This window comes from Hyperoodon ampullatus (assembly GCF_949752795.1).
Source record: "Hyperoodon ampullatus genome assembly, chromosome: 18".
In the NCBI taxonomy this organism is placed as follows: Eukaryota; Metazoa; Chordata; class Mammalia; order Artiodactyla; family Ziphiidae; genus Hyperoodon; species Hyperoodon ampullatus.
This window is the reverse complement of record NC_136931.1, coordinates 46,986,480-47,010,507: the sequence shown is the minus strand read 5'-3', so window position 1 is coordinate 47,010,507 and position 24,028 is coordinate 46,986,480. Positions and strand designations below refer to the sequence as shown.

Here is a 24,028-nt window from a genome sequence, read left to right as displayed (position 1 = left end):
AGGCTTCAGGTTGGGACTTAGGAGGCCCCAGGGGGAGGAGGGCAGGAGGGACGAGCTCCTGGCCCTCAGCCCAGGTTCTGGCTGACAGTCTTCTGCTGCCCTGGGTCTCCAGCCCCTCCCCATGACTGCCTCAACTGGCTTTTCAGGAGACACTGCGTCCTGCCCCTGATCATGGCAGTCAGCCCCCTGCCCTTGCCCAAGGGTTGGGAGGTAGGACAAGACTGTGATCCTGGCTCCAAAATCTGCAACCCTCAACAAGTGACCTTATGCTGCTCTGACGATACAGGCAACCTTCCCTCCAGCACCCTCTGAGACTCAGGCTCAGGCCTGGACTCTCTTCCCCTGGCATCTTCTAATCCATCCATTTGTTCAAACATTTACTGAACCCCAGGCAATGTTCTTGAAGCTGGGGACGTGACAATGATCAATACAGACAAAGGCCCTCTGGAAGTTTACTATCTGATAGGTGAGACAGACAATAAAATAAGATAATTTCAGATTGTGGTAGGAGCTATAAAAACTAAAGGATGATATTACAGAGTATAGCTGTGGGACGGCCAGGGAAGTGTTTTTTTTGGCAAGGTGACATTTGAGCCAAGAAGAGAGTGAGGAGGAAACCACCTTGTGGTGGTCTTCACCTTGTGAAGATCTGACTTCTGCATTCCAGGCAGAGAGAACAGCAAGTGCAAAGGCCATGAGGCAGGAATGAGTTTGATGTGTTTGAGGACCAGGGAGAAGACCTGTGTGGCCGGAGCATAAGAAGTGTAGGCGTTGGGGGTCAAGAAGAACAACAACAATAAGAACAAGGTCTGATGATTCCCTCAACTCCCCGGGGTTGCTCCCCACCCCCTGCCTGTGCCTCCCATCTTTCCAGAATCTTGCTGCTGGGGAAACTGGATCCTTAGGTCCCCCGAGAGGAGTGAAGATGCTGAAGAACCAGGCCTGGGTCCCAGGGATGGAGGGTGCCTGAAGGTGCGGTTGGGAGAAAGGAGGCCTGGATAGTGGGTGAGGAATAAAAAGGGGAAGTGATTGGAAGGGCAGACATCTGGGCTCTGGGGTGGAGGGCCTGAGCTGGGCAAAGAGCAAAGATGCCATGTGAGTCTTCCCCATTCATGACTCACCCACTCTTCCTCCTCCTCTTCATTGCTCAACCCCAAATCTCCCTGGGAATTACCTCGCTGACTGGGGATCAAGTCAGTGCCTCACAGGGTAATTGAGTCATGAGGGGTGGAGCAGAGGAAAGGAAGCGGAGGATAAATAGTAGCTTTGCCTCCCTGGCCCCTCTCTGCATCCTCCCCACTTCCCCAACAACATGAGTCTTGCCGGTTTGCTCAGCTCCTGCTTCCTCTTGCTGCTGTCGGGGCCCTTGCCTGGATGGGTGGCCAGTGCTGACCCCATTAAGAAGGTCACTGAAGGGATCAGCCAAGGGCTGGGCAATACAGAGAGAGAGGTGGGCAAGGCCCTGGATGGCATCAATAATGGAATCCCTCAAGCTGGAGGGGAGACAGATTTTAATGGACGCAACAGTGTGGGGAGCCAGGCCGGTAAGGAGCTGGACAAGGTCGTCCAGGGGCTCAACCACAGCTTGGACAAGGTAACCCATGGAATCGATGTCGTCGGACAAGCAGGAAAGGGAGCAGAGAAGTTTGTCCATGGGGTCAGCAGTGCTACTAGACAGGTTGGGAAGGAGGCAAACAAAGTGATTGAGGGGGTCCACGACGGGGTTAACCAGGCAGGAAGTGAGGCAGGGAAGTTTGGCCAGGGGGTCCACCATGGAGTTAATCAGGCTGGAAAGGAGGTAGAAAAGTTTGGTCAGGGGGTCCACCATGCTGCAGGGCAGGCTGGGAAAGAGGGAGGAAAAATAGTCCAAGGGGCGGCTCATGGAGTTAATCAGGCTGGAAAGGAGGTGGGAAAGTTTGGTCAGGGGGTCCACCACGCTGCAGGGCAGGCTGGGAAAGAGGGAGGAAAAATAGTCCAAGGGGTCCACGATGGGGTCAACCAGGCCGGAAAGGAGGCAGAGAAATTTGGCCACGGGGTCAGCCACGCTGCTGGTCAGGCTGGAAAGGAAGTGGAGAAACTTGACCAAGGTGTCCAGCACGCTGCTGGCCAGGCCGGGAAGGAGGAGGACAGGTTGCAGCAGGCTGCTCATGATGGGACCAACCAAGCCGGCAAGGAAGCCAACAAGCTGCTGAATGTAGGTGAACAGGGGTGGGGAAATGGGGAGAAGGGTGTTGGGGGAGGGAGAGGTTAAACCCTTGGGACATTTGGGGCGCCCAGGTCCCTATCATTTGGTGAAAGAAGCTTGGGCAGCTCTGTAACCGTGTCCTCCTTCTCCCTTACAAAGGAGCTGGTGGTCAGCTGGTCAGAAGGATTAAGCCGTCTTATCTGCAAAGCCCTGTATCAGAGAATGTGAATGGGACCCAGCCCCACCTTCAGGGAGCTGCCTCCTAGTTAAGGAGACCTAAAGGGAGGAACACGAAGCCTCTCCTGGGGAACAGGAAGCAGTTACTGAGGCCAAGATCTATTACAGTGCGAAGAGAATGAGTGTTGAGAAAACCCAGAGCATCAGCTTGAGCTTGAGGAATAGTTTTGGGAGAAAAGCCCTATTCTGTTTAATTTTCATAACAAGCCTCTGAGGTAGTCAGGGTGAGGATGCTGACTCCCTGATTCTCAGGTAAGGAAACGGAAGCTCAGCGAGGTTTAAGGGATTTGCCAAGGTCATGTGGCTAGCACACAGCTCTGGCGAATCACAAGTCGGGGTTCCTTCTCTTCCTCCACACCGCCCCATCAGAGGAGGCCTTCTGGAGGATGTCTGATCCCCACTTACATAAGGGGAATAGATACCGGAGCCCAGGAGAGGCAAGCAGCAGCACGCCCAGCATAACAGGCTCCAAGGAGGAGCAGGAGAAGGCTGACTCCTGCCTGCCCCAGGTCCCCACTCCCCACTCTCCACAAGAACCCTTTGGGACACCGTCTTGAGGACTGGCCCAGGCCTCAAAGCCCATAGCTACATGGGCTACCAGACACGGAGCCAGAGATGCGTGGGGTGGGGAGGAAGAAGCTATGTAGCAAGTGTGCAGGGTGAAGGAGAGGGCTCTGAATCAGATGCCAGGATTCACCAAACAGAGACCAAGAGAGGGCTGTTTGTTTGGGGATTTGAGGCTGGCAGCAGCAGTGCAGCAGGGGACACACTGCTGAGTGGGGAGAGGATTAAGGACAGGGATCAACCCGCGTTAGGGATCAGGTCAGCGTGTGTGTAGAGGGGTAGCTTTGAAGTCAGGGCTGAGGTTAAACTATGGTCCTGGTATTTGCGTGGCTTCTCTGGGTTCCCTTTCCAGTCGGGCCCCTTCTCAGCGACTGAGACCATCTCATTCACTGAAAGAAAAGGGAATTGAGGGAAGACTAACCAGTAGGGGCAGACATTCTTCCTGGCTTCTCCCATCTCTCACAGAATTCCCACAGCAACGTGGGTTTCCTTTCTGGATAGTGAGGGGCAGAGGGTTAGCCTATGCCTCCTGCTTCAGCCCCGGTCACCCTAGGGGAAGCCGGCCACTGGGGAAAAGGAACTTGGGAGACCCTTAGGGTCTGGGGGGTTGTAACGACAGCCTGGGCTTCATCCACAGAGCAGTCCTCAAGGCAAAGTCACTGACGAGCAAGGAGGGGCTGCAGCCACAACCTTAAAGTCTGGAGTAAGTCTCGCGAGCACAGGGTTGGGGGGGGGGGGGGCGGTGGCGTGGAGGCTCTCCTAGGAGGGTTGGTGGGGCAGATGCTGGGGAGTAACCCTCTTGTCCTTGAATTTCAGGCTTCGGTCAACAAGCCCTTCATTGACCTTTCAGTTCTGTGGAAGGTGAGTGCCCACGTGGTTTCTACTTCCTACTTGGGAGATGCTCTTACATCCTCTTCCCGTTGCCTGTTCACTGACAGCTGCACTGTGGACAGACACTCAGCCTCTGCAGACACCATCCAACCCATTTCCCAGCTCTGGTTTTCCTTTCCCCACTGCTCTTTGCCCTTCACATCCTGCTTTCATCTTTTGGGCGCTTTCCGTTCCCACTGAGGCAGAAAAGTCCTCCAGGGGCCTGTGTACATCTGGGAGCCAGGAAGGGAGGGGCTGCTGAAACCCTCCCCTCTGAGTGCCTGGCCCCTCTCCTCGGCATCTCCCGTCAGACTCCCCTCCTGTCCTGTGCATCCCTCCGCTGCCCTGTCCCTGCTGCCTTGTGGCAACATGCTGGGTGGTGGGAACCTGTACCTCTGTCCTCTCCCTGGTTGACAGCAACCTACCTGCCCAGCCAGCCCAGGAGAAAGTTTCCTGTGGGATGCGGGTCCTCCCTCTGGGCCCAAAGGAAAGTCCTAGCTCTTCTCTTTGCATTTAGTACATTCAGATGCCTGAGCCTGGGGCAAAAGGGTGAGGGTGTGTAACAGCCGTAAGACTGTGCCAGGAACCCAAAGGCACACCCTTGTTTATTCCCAGGCTGTGGAGGTGGCAGGGGATCCTCTCAGGCAAAACACACAAGGCTTTTCTGTCCCTACAGAGGCCCCTGGCACCTCTGCCTGGGAGGACTGTCTCCCTATTCTTCCTGAATCTAGGTGCCGCCTTCCTTATGTTATTCCCCAGAACGTAAGCAATTCCGGAGCTAGAGTAGTCAGTCTCCCTCCCATCTCTCTAGGGTGCATGAGGGTAGAGGTCTTGCGACTGTGTGCCCTGCATCCATCCCCTCTCTCCTTCTCTCTTCCAGAGCGTCACCAACATCATTCTCTAAACTGATGAACTGGCCTTGTTGAACAGACTGACATTCCTGTTGTCGTATCAGCTGAAATGACCTGAAGGAGCCAGGGGCAAGAAGGAGGATAGATTTCTGGAGTCCCTTAGGGGGCTGTACTGAGATTTGTGGATAAATACAACACACTGTACTCTCATCATGGTCCACTGTGCTCCCTCAGGAGGGATCCGTGGAGGGGAGGCTTGTCTTTTCTCCTCTTGCTTCTTCACCGGAGAAGCTGGGGGGTCCGATGCACAGGATGGGTCGAGCTGGAGATTTCAGGCTGATCCGATGGAAGAGGGCCATTACAGGGACAAGCCATGCTTCACTAGTGCAAAATTCACGCTCAGCACTGGGAGGAAATTCGAGCAGGGAAAGCCCCTCCAGGCCAGTAGTGGGGGCAGAAGCACCAGGGAAAAAGTGGCAGGAACCTTGGTGAAGCCCAAGGGGGCAGCATCCTCATTCAGGAGTGTGGCACCAAAGGAATACCAATAGTAACTTGTGCGTATTGCGCAATCAAGGCATGCGCAGCTCCCTGCGCTTTACCTGCATGACCTCACTGAATCCTCCCAACCATCCAGTTAGGTAAGAGGTACTGCTATTGCCCCATGTTATGGAAAATCACATGGAGGCTCACGCAAGTTAAGAAGCATGACTAAGAACACACAATAAGTAGAGGGAGAAACAGCCTAAGAGCTACCGAGGATATTCTGAAAACCAAGAGGTCTCTCTCCTGTTTAGCATCAGTAAGGAGGAGACTCAGTGAATAGGAGAGAGAAAAGACGTACATGTGGGAGATCCTCTCTTGGGGACGAGGGCCAAAGGCTCAGGGGGGAAGCTACTCTGATGACGGGAGGCCTCTTTACAAGGACAGGAATAGTGACACAGAACGCCCCGCTCAAAGCCTGGACCAGTAATGATAGCAACTACTACATACTGAGCACTTCGTAGCTTCCAGGTACTGTGTGAAGGGCTGTTCACACTCTGTAACCATTTAAGCCTCCCACAACCCAAAGGCAGAAGTTCCCTTATGATCCGCATTGTGTGGATGACGAAACTAAGGCTCAGAGGGGCCAGGGCACTTGCCGGGGGCAACCCAGGAGAAAGCAGCAGGCCTGTCTATTGCCAGAACCTGACCTTGCACAGTCGCCTATAACGTCTCTAGAACACTTGCCAAGCACGGGCCTGAGCGCGGGGAGACCTACATTCCAGTCAGAACCGTGTGCCTGTAGGCCACATCCTTCCCCTCCAGGGGCCACCATTTCCTCCCATATAAAGGGGGGTGGGTGTCTGCAGGAGAGGACTGCAAACATGGCTTCCAGCTCCGAAATTCCATCAACCGTGGGACCAGAAATAAGAGACAGTGTTCTTGCCCTTTGGGGAATTTACAGGCTTCGTGGGGAGATGAGGTATATAAACAGAACATGAAAACAAATACAAAGTGATGCATCAATAAGGACGAAATGACACACCAGGGAGGGGAGGGGCGTGATGTGCACAGTAAAGGTGATGCTCCTGGCACTTTATGTTCTCCTTGTTTTTCCTTATCTGTAGAATACCACCATTTTTTTTAAGTTTTATAATTTATTTTTTACTTTTTTTTTCTTTCTTTTTGGCTGCGCTGTGTGGCTTGCGGGGTCTTAGTTCCCTGACCAGGGATTGAACCCGTGCCCCCTGCAGTGGAAGCGCTGAGTCCTAGCCACTGGACCGCCAGGGAAGACCCCAGAAAATCACCATTTTAATCACATACGTTGCTTCTCTCCCCTGGCAATATTTTACTGCAAAGATGAAAGAATTTTACAGTGGATACCTGCATACCCGCCACTTAGGTTCCACCACTAGCACATGACTACGCTTGCTTTATCGCACTTCCACTCATCACACACCTAGCCATCTAGCCACCTACCGGTACATTTTGGATGTATTTCCTAGTAAATCGCAGACCTTTGTTTCATGCATTTCAAGAAACAGAAGTGTTCATTCCTACCACACATTTCCTGAGGGTCTACTCTGTGCTGGACATCTTTTCACCTGGACTGGAGGAGTCCCTTCCGAGAAGGGAATTCTTCTTTCAGAAAGTAAAAGCTTTCATTGATTTTATTTGTATGCCCATTTTCTTGCTTGGTTGGGGGTCCTGAAAATGCCAAAGAGATATAGGATAATCAGTATGTGCTGGGGGTCAATCCTGGGAGGCTTCTGGAAGAGAAGAGCTGAGCCAGAACTTAAAGGTGAAAGCGGCACGGCTCAGTCCTGCCTGGAGGCCTGGTGGGGCTGCTTCCTTTGCTAAGAGCGTCCTCCCTGCCTCTATGCCTCTATGTGCCCCACCTCCCCGAACCTCACCCAACCTGAACCTAGGGACGCCTCTGTTACTCTCTCATGGCACGCTGATACCCGTCTTCACAGTGCTGTGACAAGCTGTAATTATATACTTACCTGTTTCATGTCCATTCTCCTCCTAGACTAAGAGGTTCCAGAGGAGGGGTCGAGGCTGGGCACAAATGTCTGGCAACTAGTAGAGGGGAGGCTACTGGCTTGAGCGGACTTGGGAAAGGCCTTGGAATAAGTGTGAGCAAGAACCTGGCACCTGGGCCAGACAGGGAGAGACAGGCGAGGGAGTGAGAGAGAGAGGAGGGCAGTTTCTGCAGTTGTGCAAGAACAGGAAGAGGAGTCTGGGTGGGACCCTCACAGCCATCTTTTACTGGGTGTTCACTCTGGGCTAAGCACTTACAGACATGATTCATTCACCCTCACAACCTCCCCCGAAGTAGGTCCCACGATTACCCCCTTAGACATGATGAGGCTCAGAGAAGGGAGAGAGTTGAGGGAGGCCACTCAGCTAGTAAGCCCTGATGGCCAGCTCCTTGTCCAGAGCACCTACCTGCTGGGGACCTCTGCTGGAGGGGCGGCAGACTTCCCCGTGACCCTGGGGTGGGGGAGGGGCTACTTCAAAATAAGTCCCCTTTACCAAGTTCAATCTGACCCCTTTACCTGGGTCAGATTCTGACAGCTCCATTTTCTCCCCCCATTTTTATTTATTTATTTATTTATTTTTGGCTGCGTTGGGTCTTCCTTGCTGCGCGCGGGCTTTCTCTAGTTGCGGCGAGCAGTGGCTACTCTTCACTGCGGTGTGCGGGCTTCTCATTGTGGTGGCTTCCCTTGTTGCGGAGCATGGGCTCCAGGCACGTGGGCTTCAGTAGTTGTGGCACGTGGGCTCAGTAGTTGTGGCTCGCGGGCTCTAGAGCGCAGGCTCAGTAGTTGTGGCACACGGGCTTAGTTGCTCCTTGGCATGTGGGATCTTCCTGGACCAGGGCTCAAACCCATGTCCCCCTGCAATGGCAGGCGGATTCTTAACCACTGTGCCACCAGGGAAGCCCTGACAGCTCCATTTTACCATGATCTTGTATATGATTTTGTATGTTTGTTTAACAGCTCTAGGCCTCAGTTACCTTATCAGTTACCTTATCTGTAACATGGGAATAATATTTATCTCGAGGTTATAGTGAGGACTACATGGGATCATGCATGTGAAAGCACCTAGTCTTCTGTTTGGTTCACAACAGGTATTTAATAAATATTCCTTAAGACTGATTTGAGGTGACCTCTCAGGTCCAGGAATGTCTGAGGGTAGTTTTTCCCAGAAGGTAGAACATGGGACTACTGGTGGCATGGGAGAATTTAGGTGGTTCGTGAATATGGTTTTGAATAAGTCTGAATCACACAGTGAGAAATTTACTCTTTTCTTAATTCTCTTTGAAGCTTTCTGATTAGGTAAAGAGGAAGACTCCATTTCTGTGCTGGTGTGCCTGGAACACCTCTCTCATACTCGCTAATCTCCCTTTTTTTTTTTTTGCGGTACGCGGGCCTCTCACTGTTGTGGCCTCTCCCGTTGCAGAGCACAGGCTCTGGACGCGCAGGCTCAGCGGCCATGGCTTACGGGCCCAGCCGCTCCGCAGCACGTGGGATCTTCCCGGACCGGGGCACGAACCCATGTCCCCTGCATCGGCAGGCGGACTCTCAACCACTGCACCACCAGGGAAGCCCCTAATCTCCCTTTTTAACAAAGAGGGTACAGGAGCTGCCGCCAGCTATAATGTAATACGATTGTTTGCTTCTCACTTTGTTTTTCTGGTTCTTTCTATTTATGGGCCAGTGAGCTTGGCTTTCCACTTAAGAGTGGTGATATGACGTATTCTCTTAAAATATACTTAAGAAAGTAAGCTGGCTTAAAGAAAAATATTAGTAACAGAGAAGGGGGAGGGCAGCTCTACACCATGGTAAGGGTGTCCCACGAAGGAAGTGTGGGAAGGAGTCTTGGAGTCAGGGAGCATGCACACGACCTCCTGCCCTGTGGTCCTGCCCCGTGGGAATGGGAAGCAGCCGGCTTGGGGCTGGGATGTCCATCACCAACCCCGGAGGCCTCAGATTTCCTCCTGCTCTCTGCCCCTTACATGGCCCTGGAGCAAAATCCAAACTAATTCTATCCAGAGAAGAATGAGGGCTTTGAAAAGCAGGGGAAGGTCTGAGACACGGAGATGACAGAATATGCTGGAAGCCAGGCTCAGGAGTGAGACAGGATGGGCTTAGCTTTGCCTCTACCGCATACTCCCCATGTCCTCTCTGAGCCCCAAGTTCTCTGTCCCTAAATGTGGTGCCTGCTTCTCCACTCCCAGGAACCCCAGGTCCTCCCACTTGACACTGCCTTGGGTCACTGGGACTCATCGCCGAATCATCCCATGGAGAGGCAACAGGCTCTGGAGTCAGGGAGGCCATGGGCCCCGGGCTGGGGGACACTCTCGCCTGTGGGGTTGAGGAAGTGGCCCATGCTCTTGGAAACACTGGGAGTGAGGCTGGCAGACAGGCTGAGAATAAGACCAATTCTCCCAGGGCTGTCTGAGCCTTAAAGTGCTTAGTCCAGTGCTGGGCACATAGAAAGCCCTGGATAAACTGCAGCTACAACGATGATGCTGATTTTTATTGTTATTACCCCCATCACTCTTATCATCATTAAAGGGTCAGCGATGGAATACCAGGGAGCTAGGAAGGAGCAGCGGAGGGCAGACGGGGTTGTGTTTACACCGTGCGAGGTGATGGGTGTTACAAGCTGGGGTGAAGGTGTTGGGGTGGAGAGAGAGACTGATGGAGAGACGCTGAGAAAGGCAGATAGAAACCGGCCCCTCCTAACTCGGCAATGAGCCCCAGCGATACAAGGCAGTGCCAAGTGGGAGGACCTGGGGCTCCCGGGAGTGGAGAAGCAGCCTCGCTCGCTGAGCAGCGATGAGACCTCGGGAGGCTGCCCGAGTTCTGCATCCTGAGCCGGGCCCAGGGGAGAGGGCCACTGGCTGACCCGGGGCTCCCGCCCCTGTGCTGACCCCTCCTCCCTTGCCAGTGCCCCTCTGGCCCCTCTGGGAGGGGCAGCAGTGGGGTGCGCTGGTGTAGTCCCAGCCCTCACGGCAGGCCGTGAGCTCACACACGTGCCCCCACCAGGCCTGGTAAACAGGATGGGTGCCTGGGTCAGCAGCTCCCTCCCTAGGTCTTCCCCGCCCCCTCATTCCCTGGGGGTGGCCCGCCTGCCCAGCTCCCCAGCTCCACACCCAGCTTTCTCAGCCCAGAGCAGCCGGGATGCTAACTGAGACGCCCCGATGACCCCTCTCAGGGTCGCGGCCACTTCCTTCCCCGACAGACGCCTGGCGTCCCCACTGAGGGCGGTCTCCCGGGTCCCAGGCTCTCTGTGGCTGGAAGGTGTGGAAGTGTGAGGCAGCCACCTTTAGGTGGCAGTATGGGAGGGGAGAGAGATGGGAGAGACAAGGCCGATGGAAACAGAGAGGAAGGCTGAGGAAGGGCACCTGCCGCTCATTCTGGCGTCCCCGACCCAGGCTGGCTTACACCTAGGGTGGGTCCTATCCCGCTGGGTTCCCTACCCTCGCCCCCCTGATGAGGTCCTGCCTGACTCCTTTCTCCTAAGTCCCCCCCACCCCACCACCTCTAGGAGACACTAGCAGCCTATCTCCTCAGATGCCCCCCACCCCTACCCTGCGCCCCAAATTCCTGGGGTTGGGAAATGGGAACACTTTGGCACCGGTCTCGTCCCATTTCCCCCTCCCTCCCTGATGCACAGGCTCCCTCTCTGTTTCGACACAGGCTCTCAGACTCACAGTTACAGCTCACCTATGGGTGGCTGGGCCTGAGTCACTGCGGGGAGGGACTCTGGGCTGCCCAGCCCTGCCACCTTCTTCCAAGCTACAGTATAAGGAGTAGTGGCGGGGAGGAGGGCTCTGGGAAAGGAGAGAGAAGGCTGTAGACCTAGAGGAAGGGAGAACGAGAAGTCAGAAGGAAGGAGAGAAGGGAGGAGGGCACGCAGACGCAGGGAAAGAGAAAGGGCAAGTGAGTAAACCTGGGTGGGAAGAAGACACTCAGGAGAGAAGGAACGAGGCAGAGATGAAGCCACAGGGGTGTCTGGCCTGCCTCCTGCTGGTCCTGTGCCTGGGCAATGGGGAGGCTGGCCCACTGCTGAGTGGAGGGGAGAGTGCTGGAGCAGGGGCCATGGAGGCCACTGGACACGGGGTGGAAGAGGCCATTGGACAAGAACTGGGAGAGGCCATCAAGCATGGAGTTGGGGAGGCCACTGGTGGAGGGGATGGAGAGGCAGTGGGCTCTGGAGTCAAGGAGACCATGGGCCCCGGGGTGGGGGACGCTCTCGCCCGTGGGGTTGAGGAAGCGGCCCATGCTCTTGGAAACACTGGGAGTGAGGCTGGAAGACAGGCTGAGAATGTCATTCAGCATGGAGTGGATGCTGCCCACAGCTCCTGGCAGGGGATGCCTGGCGGCAACGGTGCTTTGGTGAGTGGCTGGAAGCCGGGTGTGGAAATGGGAGGCTGTGGGCAGCTGGGTTGAGAGTTCTGGGAAGCAGTTAATAGGAGGAATGGCTCCCTTATTGGTGGCTGTCTGGGCCAGTTTCCTTCCATGTTAGGCATCCCTCCCCCACCACCCTGAGGCCTCTCTCCACCTGCTTCTCCCTGTGGCTCCTCTATCTGAGTTGCTCTGCCTGTCCTACCCCATCCCAGAGTGAGGTGGCCACACACACTCGGTGCAGCCATGTTTTTCTTGCAGGGAACCAATGGCCAGCCTCCAACTGAAGGCCATGGCACCTCTGGCTCTCCAGGCAATCCTGGAGGTCCAGGGATTCCCTGGGACCATGCGTATTCTGGAGGCTCAGGTGGCAGCTTTGGGACCAACTCTCAGGGGGTCTCCTGGGGCCACGGAGGCCATGGAAGGGCATTCAACCTGGGGATCAACACTCCGGTACAGTTATCACCCTGGCCCTGATGCCTGCCACCTCCCTCCCTTCAAGCCCACACTTTTGGTGCTTTCCCCGTGTCCTTCCTGATCCCATGCTCAGTCTCACCCTGCCTGCAGGCAGCTGTGGCCCAACCTCCTCATGGCTCAGGGAGAGGCAGCGACAACCCAAATGCAGAGGTAAGAGGAAGAGTCTGGAGAAGAAGAGGTGTCTGGATGCATGTGATAGAAAGTGGGAGAGACGAAGAGGAAAGAAAGATGGGCAGGGGAGGGGTTGAGGGAAGAGGCAGACCGGACAGGGGAGAGATGGGCGTGGGGAGGAGGCTTGGAAGAGTGAGAGGGGCATGGAGGAGAGACGCGATGGGAAAGAAAGCCAAGCCAAGGAGGCAGGAGAGCCCCGCCTGTGGGGATGGCTTTGACTGAAGTCTCAACCCTCACCCGTCCCCTTCCCTCTGCAATGCACCAACCTCCTGCCATCTGGCTCAGGTGGAAGCTCTAGCAACGCTGGGGTAAGAGGACAGGACAACCTGAGGCATCTGAAGAAATTCTGCTCCCCTCAGACTGGGCGGGAAATATTCCTGAGCAAGGGAGGCCGGGGAGGGAGGAAAGCAATCTTGGTGTCCTCATCTTTAGACCTCATCTGGTCTCTTCCTGACCCTCAGGGAAGCAGCAGTAATGGCAGGAACAGTGGTGGCAGCAGCAACAGCAACAGTGGTGGCAGTTCTGGGCCCCACTGGGTAAGTTCTCCTTTGTTGAAGGCAGAGGTGGGGCCCCTGGTGGTCCCTGCTGAGGAAACCCACTCCGAGGTCCTCCTGAAAGCTGCCAGCCCCAGGGTAGGTGGCGTCACTGGCGTTGTCATCCTGGGCTCCCTCAGCTTCCGTTCCCCACCTTCCCAGCCTCACCAGGAAGTGTTGCTTACATGTGCCCTCTAATTTCCAGAAGAGGTGCCCTGCCTACTGTGCTCACTCTAGCCCCTTGTCATCCACTCCCTGATGCCGGGGATGCCCTGTCTCCTGTCTAACCTCTGGTTCTGCAGGCACGTCCACTTGGCAAACTGGACTAGAGCTGGGGTAGTGGATGGAGCAAGAGAGGTGGGCACAGGGAAACATGACACTTGTTTGGGAAGCTCCCAGGAGGATGGGGGCAGGACCGCACGTGGAAACTTAAGGACATTTACAGAGCTGAGGTGTAGATGCTAACAGATACAGTGTCCCTACGTGAGGGGTGAGAGGGCCAGGAGGGGACCACTACTTGGCAGCCGGATTGGCGTGGAACTCCCATCAGGGGTCCTGCAGAGAGGGGGGCACAGCTGGCTTCCTTGGGGGTCTGGGAAAGGTCTCAGGCAAGAGGAGGGTCTCAGGCAAGAACAAGCCAAGTGTTAATTTACTGCTCTCTGTACTACCTGCTTTTCCCCCCGCACTTACAACTGACCCTTAGAAAACTCTAGAAATTTTGATCAAGGCAGCTACTCCCAGGTAAGGATTCTAGGAGTCCCTTCCCCTTTCTAGGTTCCAGGAGAGGGTGAGGGGTGAGGAGAGGCAGGAGGAGGGCCGAAGGAGCCCCAGGGTGCCAGGGTCACGGCTCTTATGAAGTTGGTCTCCAGTGGCTTTTCCACCCCTGGCATGAAGTGGAGGATGGACGGCAACAGCTCAGAATCCCCCAGTTACCCCACATTTCCAAATACACGTGGCCACACCTACCCTTCTCCGTGCCCTGAATAACTTCCCTCCGTGACTGACCGGCTGAAGATGGGACAGTGTGGAGCTTGGGCAGGGCGTTAAAATATCATAGTGCCTATTATGGGATGACTTCCTATTTTGGGAACGATCTGGGCCCTTCCAAGCCCTTTGGAGACCCCACATGGACTCTCGCTTTCCCTTGCGGGGATACAATAGCAGCTCCTCCTCGGGTAGCAGGGTTGGAAGTGGTGGGAACACACCTGAGGTGAGCGTCTGGCGAGGGCGTGCCTGTGCAGATCTGCCCCGAACCGTGGGAAGGAAAAACCGTGGGAAGGAAAAGAAGAGGCGTTGAGGGATGGGCGGGGGATGGGCTGACTGCCGCCGGGTCGGCGGACCCGGGCCAGCCACGGGGTTAAAATGCTGCGGTCTGGGGACTGGACTAGGTGTGTTCCTGGGAACTGAGGGTTTCTCTTTCTCTCTCCCACCGTGCGACAATCCACGCAGTGAAGTCCACGTGTCCGGGGAATCTGGGGGTCAGGTGAGAGGCGAACTTGCAGTGACGGCAGTTCATCACGGCAGCTGTGCGCCCTCCTCAATGCAATTCCCCTCCGGCTCGCCTCCTAACGCTAGCTCTGGTCCCAACCCCCTCTCTGGGGAATTTACAATCTAGAGGGAAGAAACCAAACACATGCTCCTAAAAAGACTAACCAGCTCCGAAGTAATAATTAATTGCAGATCCTTACATGATATACCTCACTTTATACCACAGATGGGGCTGTGAAAAATCGTATGAAAACCAATCCTTTTAGAAACATGATTGTTTCAAATGTCCTATACCCGGGGGTAAACAGTATTCGGTGACTTCTTTGAAGGAGTTTGGAAACAGTGTTTCGAGGGCGTACATTTACCTTGAGTTTGGAAACAGTGTTTCGAGAGCGTACATTTCCCTCCTAGTTATTCTGGAAATCTGCCTCTCCGTCAGCAAACGGCTGTGCTGACAGAGGAAGTGTTGGCTAAGGCTCACAGGAATCACCTAGAGGTCTCGTGAAAATGCAGATTCTGATCCAGCAGGGCTGGGGCGGGGCTGAGATTCTGGTTTCTAACAGGCATCCTGGCGAGGCTGCCAGCCCGTGCCCCGGGGGTGAGTGGGGCCCACAGGGCAAGGAGCACGCCTAACGGGAGGAGGAGGCATGGGGAGGGGGTGCCACCCTGGAAGGCTCTCGGGACAGCTCCTTGCATATCAGGGATACTAACCTTTCATGGGTAGACAGGTTTTAAGAAACCCTCTCCCAGTTTGTAATTCTATTTCTAGTTTTACACTACCAAAGTCTTCAATACATAGTGAGGTGGAAAAACAGACAAAAATGACAGAATAGTCAGGGGGATATTTTTTAAAACCATATTTAAGAAGGCAGGGTTGACAAGTGGAAAGGCAGTGAACTTTGGTTCAGAAGATGGGGGTTCAAACGCCAGCTGTGTTACCTGTCATCTGTGTGTCACCAGGCAAGTCGATTGACCTCTCTGAGCCCAGGCTCCCTCTTGGGTAAAATGGGGACAGCAAAGCCTAACTTGTTCACCCCCCTCAGTTACTGCAGAGCTTTCTGCATCGTAATCACATCAAGGTGGTTCAGAGTCCCAACACTGGAGTCTGACACGGAGACAGATGCTGAGAAAAGCTGTTGGACAGCTCTGCGTTTCAGTTTCTCCATCTGTAAAGTGGAGGCATCTCCACGTGGGAAAGTGGCGGGTGGAGGCGCAGAGTCCCGCGCACGGTGGGACTACATATTGGCTACTAGCAGTGTTTGGGGGGGCAGGGCATGGGGGGGAGCAAGAATATGGATTTGATTCAAGGGACTGGGTGGGGTTATTCTGCTGAGCAAGTAGCGAGTCAGTCCAGGAAGGCTTTCTGGAGGTGGGGCTCTTAGGTTCTGTGTTGAGAAGAGGAGAAGGTGGCTTGACCAGAGGCGGAGAAGAGTGGGCCGGGAGCGGGATGATAGGTGGCACGCACGACAGGATGTAAAGCCTTGACCATCAGTTCCCTTTTCCCCACCCAGGGGCGAGGGCCTAGCGGGGGAGGGGAAGCTGTTCATAGAACCAACACCTTGGTGAGTGAGGACGTCACTCCTCCTTGGGCCGGGACCATGGTGTCAAGCAACCCCTGCCTCCCCCCGACAACCATATCTCCTGCCCCTGCCTCGTGCTCACAGCGCGGGTTCTTCCTCTCATCCCATTTCTCATCGGCCCCTTAGAACTCTCAGCCGTCTCCTGGGCTCTTCAACTTTGACACTCTCTGGAAGGTGAGTTCGACAAGAGTGCTGTGCTCACTCTCCTTTGGAAAATCAAACCTTTGTCCCTTGGTCCCACAGGCTGAAGTCTTCTTTCTATAATGACTGTCAGCAGTGGCCCTTGACCGCTCTTGTCCTGGGGTCCTGAGCCAATTACACTATGACCCAATTTGGTCATTCTCCTTTTCTTTCTCTGCAGAATTTAAAATCCATGCTGGGTTTCGTTAATGGGGACGTCATCAACAAGGTAAGGGCTGGAAGGCCGTTCATTCTGATCTTTGTGGGAGAAGGATATAGAGAAGAAAGCTAAACCCTTGCTTGGTGAGCCAGGGAGCAATGATGATGGTCACGAAGAGAGCATTCCAGCCAGTGCTTTAAAAAGAAAAGATGGGGCTTCCCTGGTGGCGCAGTGGTTGAGAGTCCGCCTGCCAATGCAGGGGACACGGGTTCGTGCCTCAGTCCGGGAGGATCCCACATGCCACGGAGCGGCTGGGCCCGTGGGCCATGGCCGCTGAGCCTGTGTGTCCGGAACCTGTGCTCTGCAACAGGAGAGGCCATAACAGTGAGAGGCCCACGTACCGCAAAAAAAATAAAAATAAAAAAGATGAAAACAAGGAGGAAGGACAGCAGAGACCTGAAAAGAGAGGGGGAATTTGCAAGCAGCTGGGAGTGGGGGGACGAGGAGGGAATGGGCCTTTTTCATGTCTCAACATGCAGACCTGAACTGGTCTGAACCTCAGTTTCCCCTTTGACACCAGGAGGTTAAGGGGAGAGTCAGTAGGCCTAATCCTCAGGAACCAGAGGCAGAGGTAGGGGATGGACTGATCATCAGGCGAAGCTAAAAGACCACCTGAGGACTGATGCCAAGAGAGATGCGAAAAGGAAGCGAACACGCTGAGAGCCTGCTGGTGCCATCAGTCTGGGCCCTGCACATATGTAATCTTAGGAGTCGCTTGGGGCCCAGAATCTGCTTCTCCTTTCTCCCCGCCCACCCCTTCCTCTTGCAGGGGAAGCCCTGGCCAGGCTGATTTGACACCAGAATAACAGATGTACCTCCAGAGCAGAGGGTGTGGACTGGGAGGTGAGGTGAAGGACAAACAATCCAAATACCAAAGGCAGAAGCTGCAATCTGCAGCCCACGGATTGTTTGATTCACTTTTGAAAAACAGTATGGCAACACTGGGCCCCTCTTTCTACGGCCTGCGAGAGCCTAGAGCCGAGAAGCAGCTGCTTCTTGCTTCTTGCTGTGGGGACTTGCTCCCCCGCGGTCAGACTCCCACTGCCCACCACACTTCTTCTAGCCACCCGCCTGGCTCCTGTGAGCAGTGTAGTTTCTGACCCTTCACGTAAAAGAAGGAGGACTAGGAGCCCTGCCCTCCAGAACTTGTGAGGGAGGGGGTTGGTGGCAGGCGGGGAGGCAAAGGGACAGCCCTCAGGAACGTCACTTTCTGGCAGTCAGGTGGGGAGTGAAAGACAGGAGATGCAGAAGCTCCCAGCTACAGCGGAGTCCTGTTGTGGATGAACAAAATGAACAAAATAGACTGTTCTGTTCTGTTTCCTAGAGAACTGTCTCGGGTAGGGGTGAGACTCCCTACCATGGACCACGGGGAGACCAGGCCCCTGAGCAGGGGACACTTAGGGGCTGATGGGAGAGCCAGGGCACACACAGATACTTCCCAGAGGGCCAGAGGACTGACAACCAAACGTTTTTGCACTTCCAGGGGGGCGGTAAGGGGAGTGCTTGCAGTCAGGCAGCATTCGTGTGGGGTGGCTCCCCCGAGGATCGGATCTCCCAGGAAAGGTGCAGGACAGAGGTGGGCAGAGAAGAGGAGGGAGAGTCCCCAGCTCCTTCACGGCGGAGGGAGGGGCGACGAGGCAGCCGAGGACTTCAGCCAGGGTGAGGAGTAAGGACCGGGGACCAAACGTTCCTGGCAAGTATGGGGGTGGGGTGGGTTTCAAGCCCAAGCTGGACTCTCTGGATTTGCCCCGATGACAGCCATGGGCCAAAAGGTCCCTGCAGATTTCCGGAGCAGGGGTCCAATCTACCCTTGCCTTGGTCCACTATTCCCTGAATTCCTAGTCCTTGAGCTCCCCCTTAGAGCTTATTTCTTTGCCCAGGACCAGAGGAGTTTCCGCATCCCGGGACCTCCAGATGGATGGCGGCCCCACCCATTCTCTTTTAAAAAAATTTTTTATTTACTTTTTATTTTTATTTTTGGCTGCGTTGAGTCTTCGTTGCTGCGCGCGGGCTTTTCTCTAGTTGGGGCTACTCTTCGTTGCAGTGCGCAGGCTTCTCATTGCGGTAGCTTCTCTTGTTGCAGAGCACGGGCTCTAGGTGCACGGGCTTCAGTAGTTGTGGCACGCGGGCTCAGTAGTTGTGGCCCGTGGGCTCTAGAGCACAGGCTCAGTAGTTGTGGCGCACGGGCTTAGTTGCTCCGCGGCATGTGGGATCTTCCCGGACCAGGGCTCGAACCCGTGTCCCCTGCATTGGCAGGCGGATTCTTAACCACTGTGCTACCAGGGAAGTCCCCCTGACCAGGGAAGCCCCCTCCCCCCCAATTCTTAAAACACCACTATCTCCCCACTAATCTCCACCCTTGTCCTTGAAATAAATGTTAGCTGTCCCACACTCCTGGTCTCTGCTCCTTTCTTACATCTCCACTGTTGTTCCAGGAGGGGTTAGGAAGGAGAGACTTCAGCCCTACAGCTTCGGGAGGTGGGCTGGAGGTGACGGGGCAGGTGAAAAGGTGGGAATGTCAGGGGCAGGTTCTGGTCCTGAGGTTTTGCCACAGCTGTGTTCTGCCTGAGGCTGGGGGGAAACGGGGCTAGAGAAGAATGGTGTCGTGTGCTGTGTATGTGGCGGAGGGGTGGTTAGTGCCTCCAGAGACCTAGCTTCTCTCTCCTTGTTTCCAGAAACAGTTTTCTGGTGTCCCTAAAGACACCCAGCTCCCCCCTGGACCTTAGTCACAGTGAATCCTGTAGGCTGAGGAATGGTGGTCGCAGGAGCTGAGGGCCTTAGGCGAGCAGGGGTCAGACTCCCTGCTCACCCGTTCCCCACTTTCACCCACAGGGCCGAGTCCCAGACCTCAGCACTCGCATCCTCCTCTACTTCCGTCAGCTCTGGGAGGTAGGAGAATTCTCCCTCTTTGCAGAACTGAGGATCCTGGTCATCCTGTCCCTTTCCCCTCCCTCCCTCAAGGCAGCTACCCCTCCCTCCAGCCTACCTGTCACAAAATTCCCCCTCTTCTCACTTTTGAGATAGGTAGTCTCACCCAAGTCTTACCACCAATGCCATCAGAAATGCTTACACCCTCAGTCTCCTGTAGGCTTATCTTTATCTAACCCCAAACTACACCCAGCCAGCCAAAGCCTGTTCTTGAACATGACCTTGAAACTTTCCCAACCAGCTGCCCCCCTCCACCCTTGGAATTCTCTTTCCTCGTGGCCCGCTCATCTCTCCTTCTCCCTCCAGAACTTCAAACGCAACACTCCTTTCTTGAACTGGAAAGCAATTACTGAGGTAAGGGCAGTGGGACCCCTCATTTCAGGGTCTGGAAGCTCAGCTCTGAGGACGCGGGGTTCTGGGCCCTGGGCAGTGGCTTGCAGGTTCTGTTCCGGTTCCTCCCCCTCCCTGCTGGGGGGGTGCCTCCCTCCCTTCCCACTTTCCTCCCTTTGTACAACGCCTCACGAGTGGAGGTGGGATGGGAGAGGGAAGCTGTGAGTCACTGAAGAAGGAGCAGCTTGGGAGGTCCTTCCTGGGATAAAAGCCGAGGTCCAGGGTTAGGGCCTCCACAGGCACAAGATCACGAAGCCAGCCACTGTCTCCGCCTGCTGCTGTTCTGGCTGGGCGTGGCCTGGGTTGGGGGAAGCCACAGCTGCGTGGGTACCGTGAGCAGGTGGAGGGGACCATGGGTTGGGGAAGAGGGAGGGACCTGGGACTGGGGCCAACTCTCAGGGCTGGAAAGGGGTCACTAGGGAGGAAAGTTGAAGGGCGGCAGGAGGGCAGTGTGCATGGGGGGAGGACAGAGGGTCATGGTCGAGTGCAGGCAGGTGCAGGGGGTCTGATTATCTGGGTCCTGTCAAAGGCCACACGTCCAATCTGCATGGCCAGTGGCCTTCGGGAATCAGGACGCTTGGGCACTGAGGCAAGGGCTGCCCACTCAGTTGTCCATGTGGGCACGTGAAGGCTGCACAGATGGGGCCACATTGTCTGATTTTTCAAGAAAAGCTAGAAATCTGGTTTTCAACAATTTAATTTAAACATGTGGACCAAGCAAAAAATGTCTGGAGGCCTGCGGTCTACCAGTTTGTGCCCACGGTGTAAGGCCTAATAGTGGGGTTAGAATTCAGGTATGGATAAGGCAGAGAGTTAAGCCAGACTTGGGAAGAACATTCTGACCCTGAGAGAGAGAGAGAGAGAGAGAGAGAGAGAGAGGGAGAGAGAGAGAGAGAGAGAGAGAGAGAGAGAGAGAGAGAGAGAGAGAGAGAGTGTGTGTGTGTTTCTAGTAGAGAAGTGACAATGGCAGGAACTAAACTTCCCTCTTACTGAGGAGACTTTCCCCTTGCCTCGATCGGGGCAGGGGAGGTGGCCAGCGCATCTGCAGTGCTTCTTAAGGGGGCTCCATCTGCTTTCTTGTATTTCTCCCCTTCCTTTCTCTCCTTTGACCCAGAGCTAACCTAACGTACTTCACTTCGCCTCTGTGGATAACAGACCATCCTTCCGAGGACCCTGTAGAGAACAGCATTTGGGAACAGGGATTAAAAGGCCTATGAGGGGAGCAGGGTTTGCTGTAGGCAGAAGGCGGGCTGGGGCCGAGGTGCCCAGCTCTGCCCCGGGAGCTTGTGCGGGTACCGCTCATTTGTTATTCTAGCTCCGGCTCCAGGTGCCTGGGTGGCCGAGGTGTTGCCAACCCGGTCTCTACCCTGGCTGTCCAATGCTGAGTGTAGAAATCTGTCCTGTGTCTATCTGGGTCATCGGTTTCCTCCAGGCCTTCTCTGTAGGCAGCACTTATCACAGACCACTGAGAGGGGTGGGGTGGGCCGGGCGGGATGCTGGGGCTCTAAAGGGAGGGCAGAGTCTGGGCGGTGGGATGCTGGAGCCCCGAGAGTCCGGCAAGGCCTGAAGCACCACGGAGCCACCCTCACCGCGGTGTCCTCTCCCTTCGCATCCATGCGTCATCGGACCAGAGGAGGGTAGGCGGTGCTGGTCAGGTGAGCCCCTCCCTTAGGATGCCCTAGAAGGTCCCTGGTTCCTCTCAGCCTTGCTCCCAGGTCTGGCCAATCTGCAGTTCTCTCTCCTCATGCCCCGTTCTGTAAGTTTCTCAGCCTGGCACAGGATGCCAAGATGAGGCATCTTGGCATCCTGTGCCATGTACCATCTTCTAAGGTACGGTAACTGCCACCCGACCACCTGATTCAGACTTCACTTCTTTCCTTGGTCTCCTCGCCTCACCTCCCCAGGGACCCTTGAGGAGCTGGGAGAGGTGGGGAGGGACGAGGGAGGCAGGGCCATCTGGGCTGGGACCATAAAGCGAGGTGAGGGCGTGGGCTCTGGCTGAAGGAGATTCTGTAGAAGAAAACACATGACACAAGGAGGGGAGGAGGCAGGGGCTTTGAGAAAGGTCCAGCCAGGGCCGGGATGTGGGAGCAAAATGCCTTCATCCCTTCTCTCCCGCCCCCTGCTTCCTTCCGCAGAACTATGATTGTAACCAGCAGACACACCTTACTGCCACTGGGGGGCAGCCCACCACTAAGGTAAGGCTTGCAACCTTCCTGACTCCCACTGCCTGGGGTCTGCCTGGGGGCGAGGTGGGGGAGGCTTTCACTGCCAAGGCCCTCTGGGTATAGGCTAGCTGAGGTCGAATCCTGTTCACTTTGATAGTCATGTCTCCCCACCCCTGTGCAGGGGGACTCCAGCTCCCTGAGAGAAGTTTGGAAGAGAAGGGTAGAAGGTTCACACCCACCCACTCAGAAAAGGTTCTAGGGGAGCCGTGGGTGCATCACCTGCCATGGAGAAAACTGGGACCCAAGATCCTCTCAGTGAGGAATATAAGGCTCCAAAAAAAAAAAAAAAAAAAAAAATCACACGACACACGGCAAAACAGACAGACAGGGTTCCTTTGTCTGCTTTCCACCTCTTTAACTGCTGACCTTTCCTGGGGAGAGGAGGCCAGCCCAGAAACTCTTGGTTGGTGGGAAAATAAATGCTTCCTTTCACAAAGGAGATAACAGGAGAAAAAACTTGAGGATTTTGTTTTATTAGGGTGCAAAGGAAACAATCTGATAAATTCAGTAAATGAATGTGCTACATACTAATTAGGCTGGTTAAAAACAAACAAACAAACAGGCAGTATTTCCCTCCATCTCTCAGAGTAATAAAGCCCCTGCCCTTGGGGAGAGGACTTCCACTGAGAGATCAGAAAGTAGCTGCTGACTGAAAGGAGGTGAAGATGTAGTTAACACTGCCTGTGGGTATCCACTTCTGCCCATCGCTCGTGGCCAATTTCTATCCCCCTAGCAGGCAGAGGGAGACCTACCTTTCCTCTTTTCACTCCCCTTGGTCAGTGTGTGCTCAGGGACCATATTCAATATCATCTTGGGTAAAATGCACTCAGGGTGAGAAATCTGCTGTGGCTGAAGGGTCACAATCAGACCAAAGGACCTTTGGGGTGATCCTGGTCTGAGCCTGTCCCCGCCATGGGCCCTTCCTGAGCCCTAAGGACATGGTCGAGTACAGAGAGGACACTGAGGTCCTCACCTCACCTCCTCTGATCCTCTCTTTACAGGGGGGAGTCACGATTTCTTCCTCGGTAAGTACTGGGGCAGAGAAAATCCGGCTGGCGAGAGAAGGGGTCTGAGGCCAGAGGGTGTGCCGGGGACGGTACTCTGTTCACTCAGACATTCTCCTCGTCCTGCAGGCTTCCCGGGCACGACCTGACCTGCTGCAGTGGGTGAAGTTTTGGTAGGTGAGTGTCAGAGTGAGCTGTGCAAGGCTGCAGCCAGGAGCTGAGACACGCCGCCCCCCGGAGTGGGTGGGGAGAGGGAGGGCTGGGGGCTTGGCACTCCCTTTGCTCTGGGTGGACACACTAAAGGTATTAAGGAGGAGGCCCCAGGATGGGGTGTGGAGAAAGACTCATGAGAAGATGACCTAGAACACTCGGAATACCCTCTGAGTGCTGGGTGGTGGCCTGACAGAGGCCGGGCCAGGCAGGGCCAGAGAACAGCAAGGCAGGCTCGGTTAAGCAGCGGGAACAGGACAAGCATTGTGGGGGGGGAGGCGGGGGGGACTGTAGTGAGGTGAACCTTTCCGGTTTAAAGGTTCAGAGGCAGAAGGACGTGCGTCGCCGGTGGGGAAGAGATAATATTTTAGGGAGGAGTGAAGGTGACGGGACCGCAGGTGACACAGGCAGGACACGAGGGAACTGTGGGCGCAGAAGCTGGGTGAGAGGATGCCTGGTTTCAGCAGCTCTAGGAGTGGCCGTGTTCTACCATCTTCTCTTTTCTTGTCTTCTAGAAAATCACTTCCAACCGCGACTGAAGCCCTGAAAACCATCAGTCATCAAGGGACCTGACTGTGCCCCTCCGCCAGCTCTTGGTCTGGGTGCTAACACCTGCTTTTTCTAGGCTGGGGACCTGTCTGTCTGTCCCTTGTTTCCTCCCACCCACTGTGGTGTCTCCTTGACCATCAGCCTCAGTGGATACACCAGCCATTGCTTCACCTGCTCCATTTTGTGACCTGAAGTCACCGTGACAGAAATTCAGGAGGCACGTCCTACTTTAGAGTTTCTCTGTGGAAATAAAGCATGAGTCTTGTTTTCCTAAGACTTTGGCAATTTTTTTTTTTTTTTTTTTTTTTTTTTGCGGTACGCGGGCCTCTCACTGTTGTGGCCTCTCCCGTTGCGGAGCACAGGCTCCGGACGCGCAGGCTCAGCGGCCATGGCTCACGGACCCAGCTGCTCCATGGCATGTGGAATCTTCCCGGACCGGGGCACGAACCCGTGTCCCCTGCATC

The 24,028-nt window shown here is 55.0% G+C and overlaps 2 protein-coding genes across 4 annotated transcripts; both read left to right on the top strand.

Moving 5' to 3' along the window:
* The first annotated feature begins 1,297 nt into the window (after positions 1-1,297).
* SBSN (suprabasin) lies at positions 1,298-4,917 on the top strand. Its single transcript, XM_079723116.1, has 4 exons — positions 1,298-2,194; positions 3,624-3,689; positions 3,803-3,847; positions 4,737-4,917. The coding sequence occupies exons 1-4, from the start codon at positions 1,313-1,315 to the stop codon at positions 4,758-4,760; spliced, it is 1,017 nt and encodes a 338-aa protein (XP_079579242.1). The 5' UTR covers positions 1,298-1,312; the 3' UTR covers positions 4,761-4,917.
* A 6,124-nt stretch (positions 4,918-11,041) lies between these two features.
* On the top strand, positions 11,042-23,838 carry DMKN (dermokine). 3 transcript variants are annotated; one of them, XM_079723111.1, is made up of 12 exons: positions 11,042-11,597; positions 11,868-12,059; positions 12,174-12,233; positions 12,716-12,790; positions 15,982-16,029; positions 16,217-16,264; positions 19,088-19,144; positions 19,490-19,537; positions 21,712-21,771; positions 22,803-22,826; positions 22,935-22,982; positions 23,531-23,838. In XM_079723111.1, exons 1-11 carry the CDS (start codon positions 11,196-11,198, stop codon positions 22,980-22,982), a joined length of 1,062 nt encoding a protein of 353 aa, XP_079579237.1. In that variant the 5' UTR covers positions 11,042-11,195; the 3' UTR covers positions 23,531-23,838. The 3 variants fall into 3 exon arrangements, with proteins under 3 accessions (XP_079579237.1, XP_079579239.1, XP_079579238.1); XM_079723113.1 differs by lacking the exon at positions 11,868-12,059; XM_079723112.1 differs by lacking the exon at positions 15,982-16,029.
* Positions 23,839-24,028: the final 190 nt, after the last annotated feature.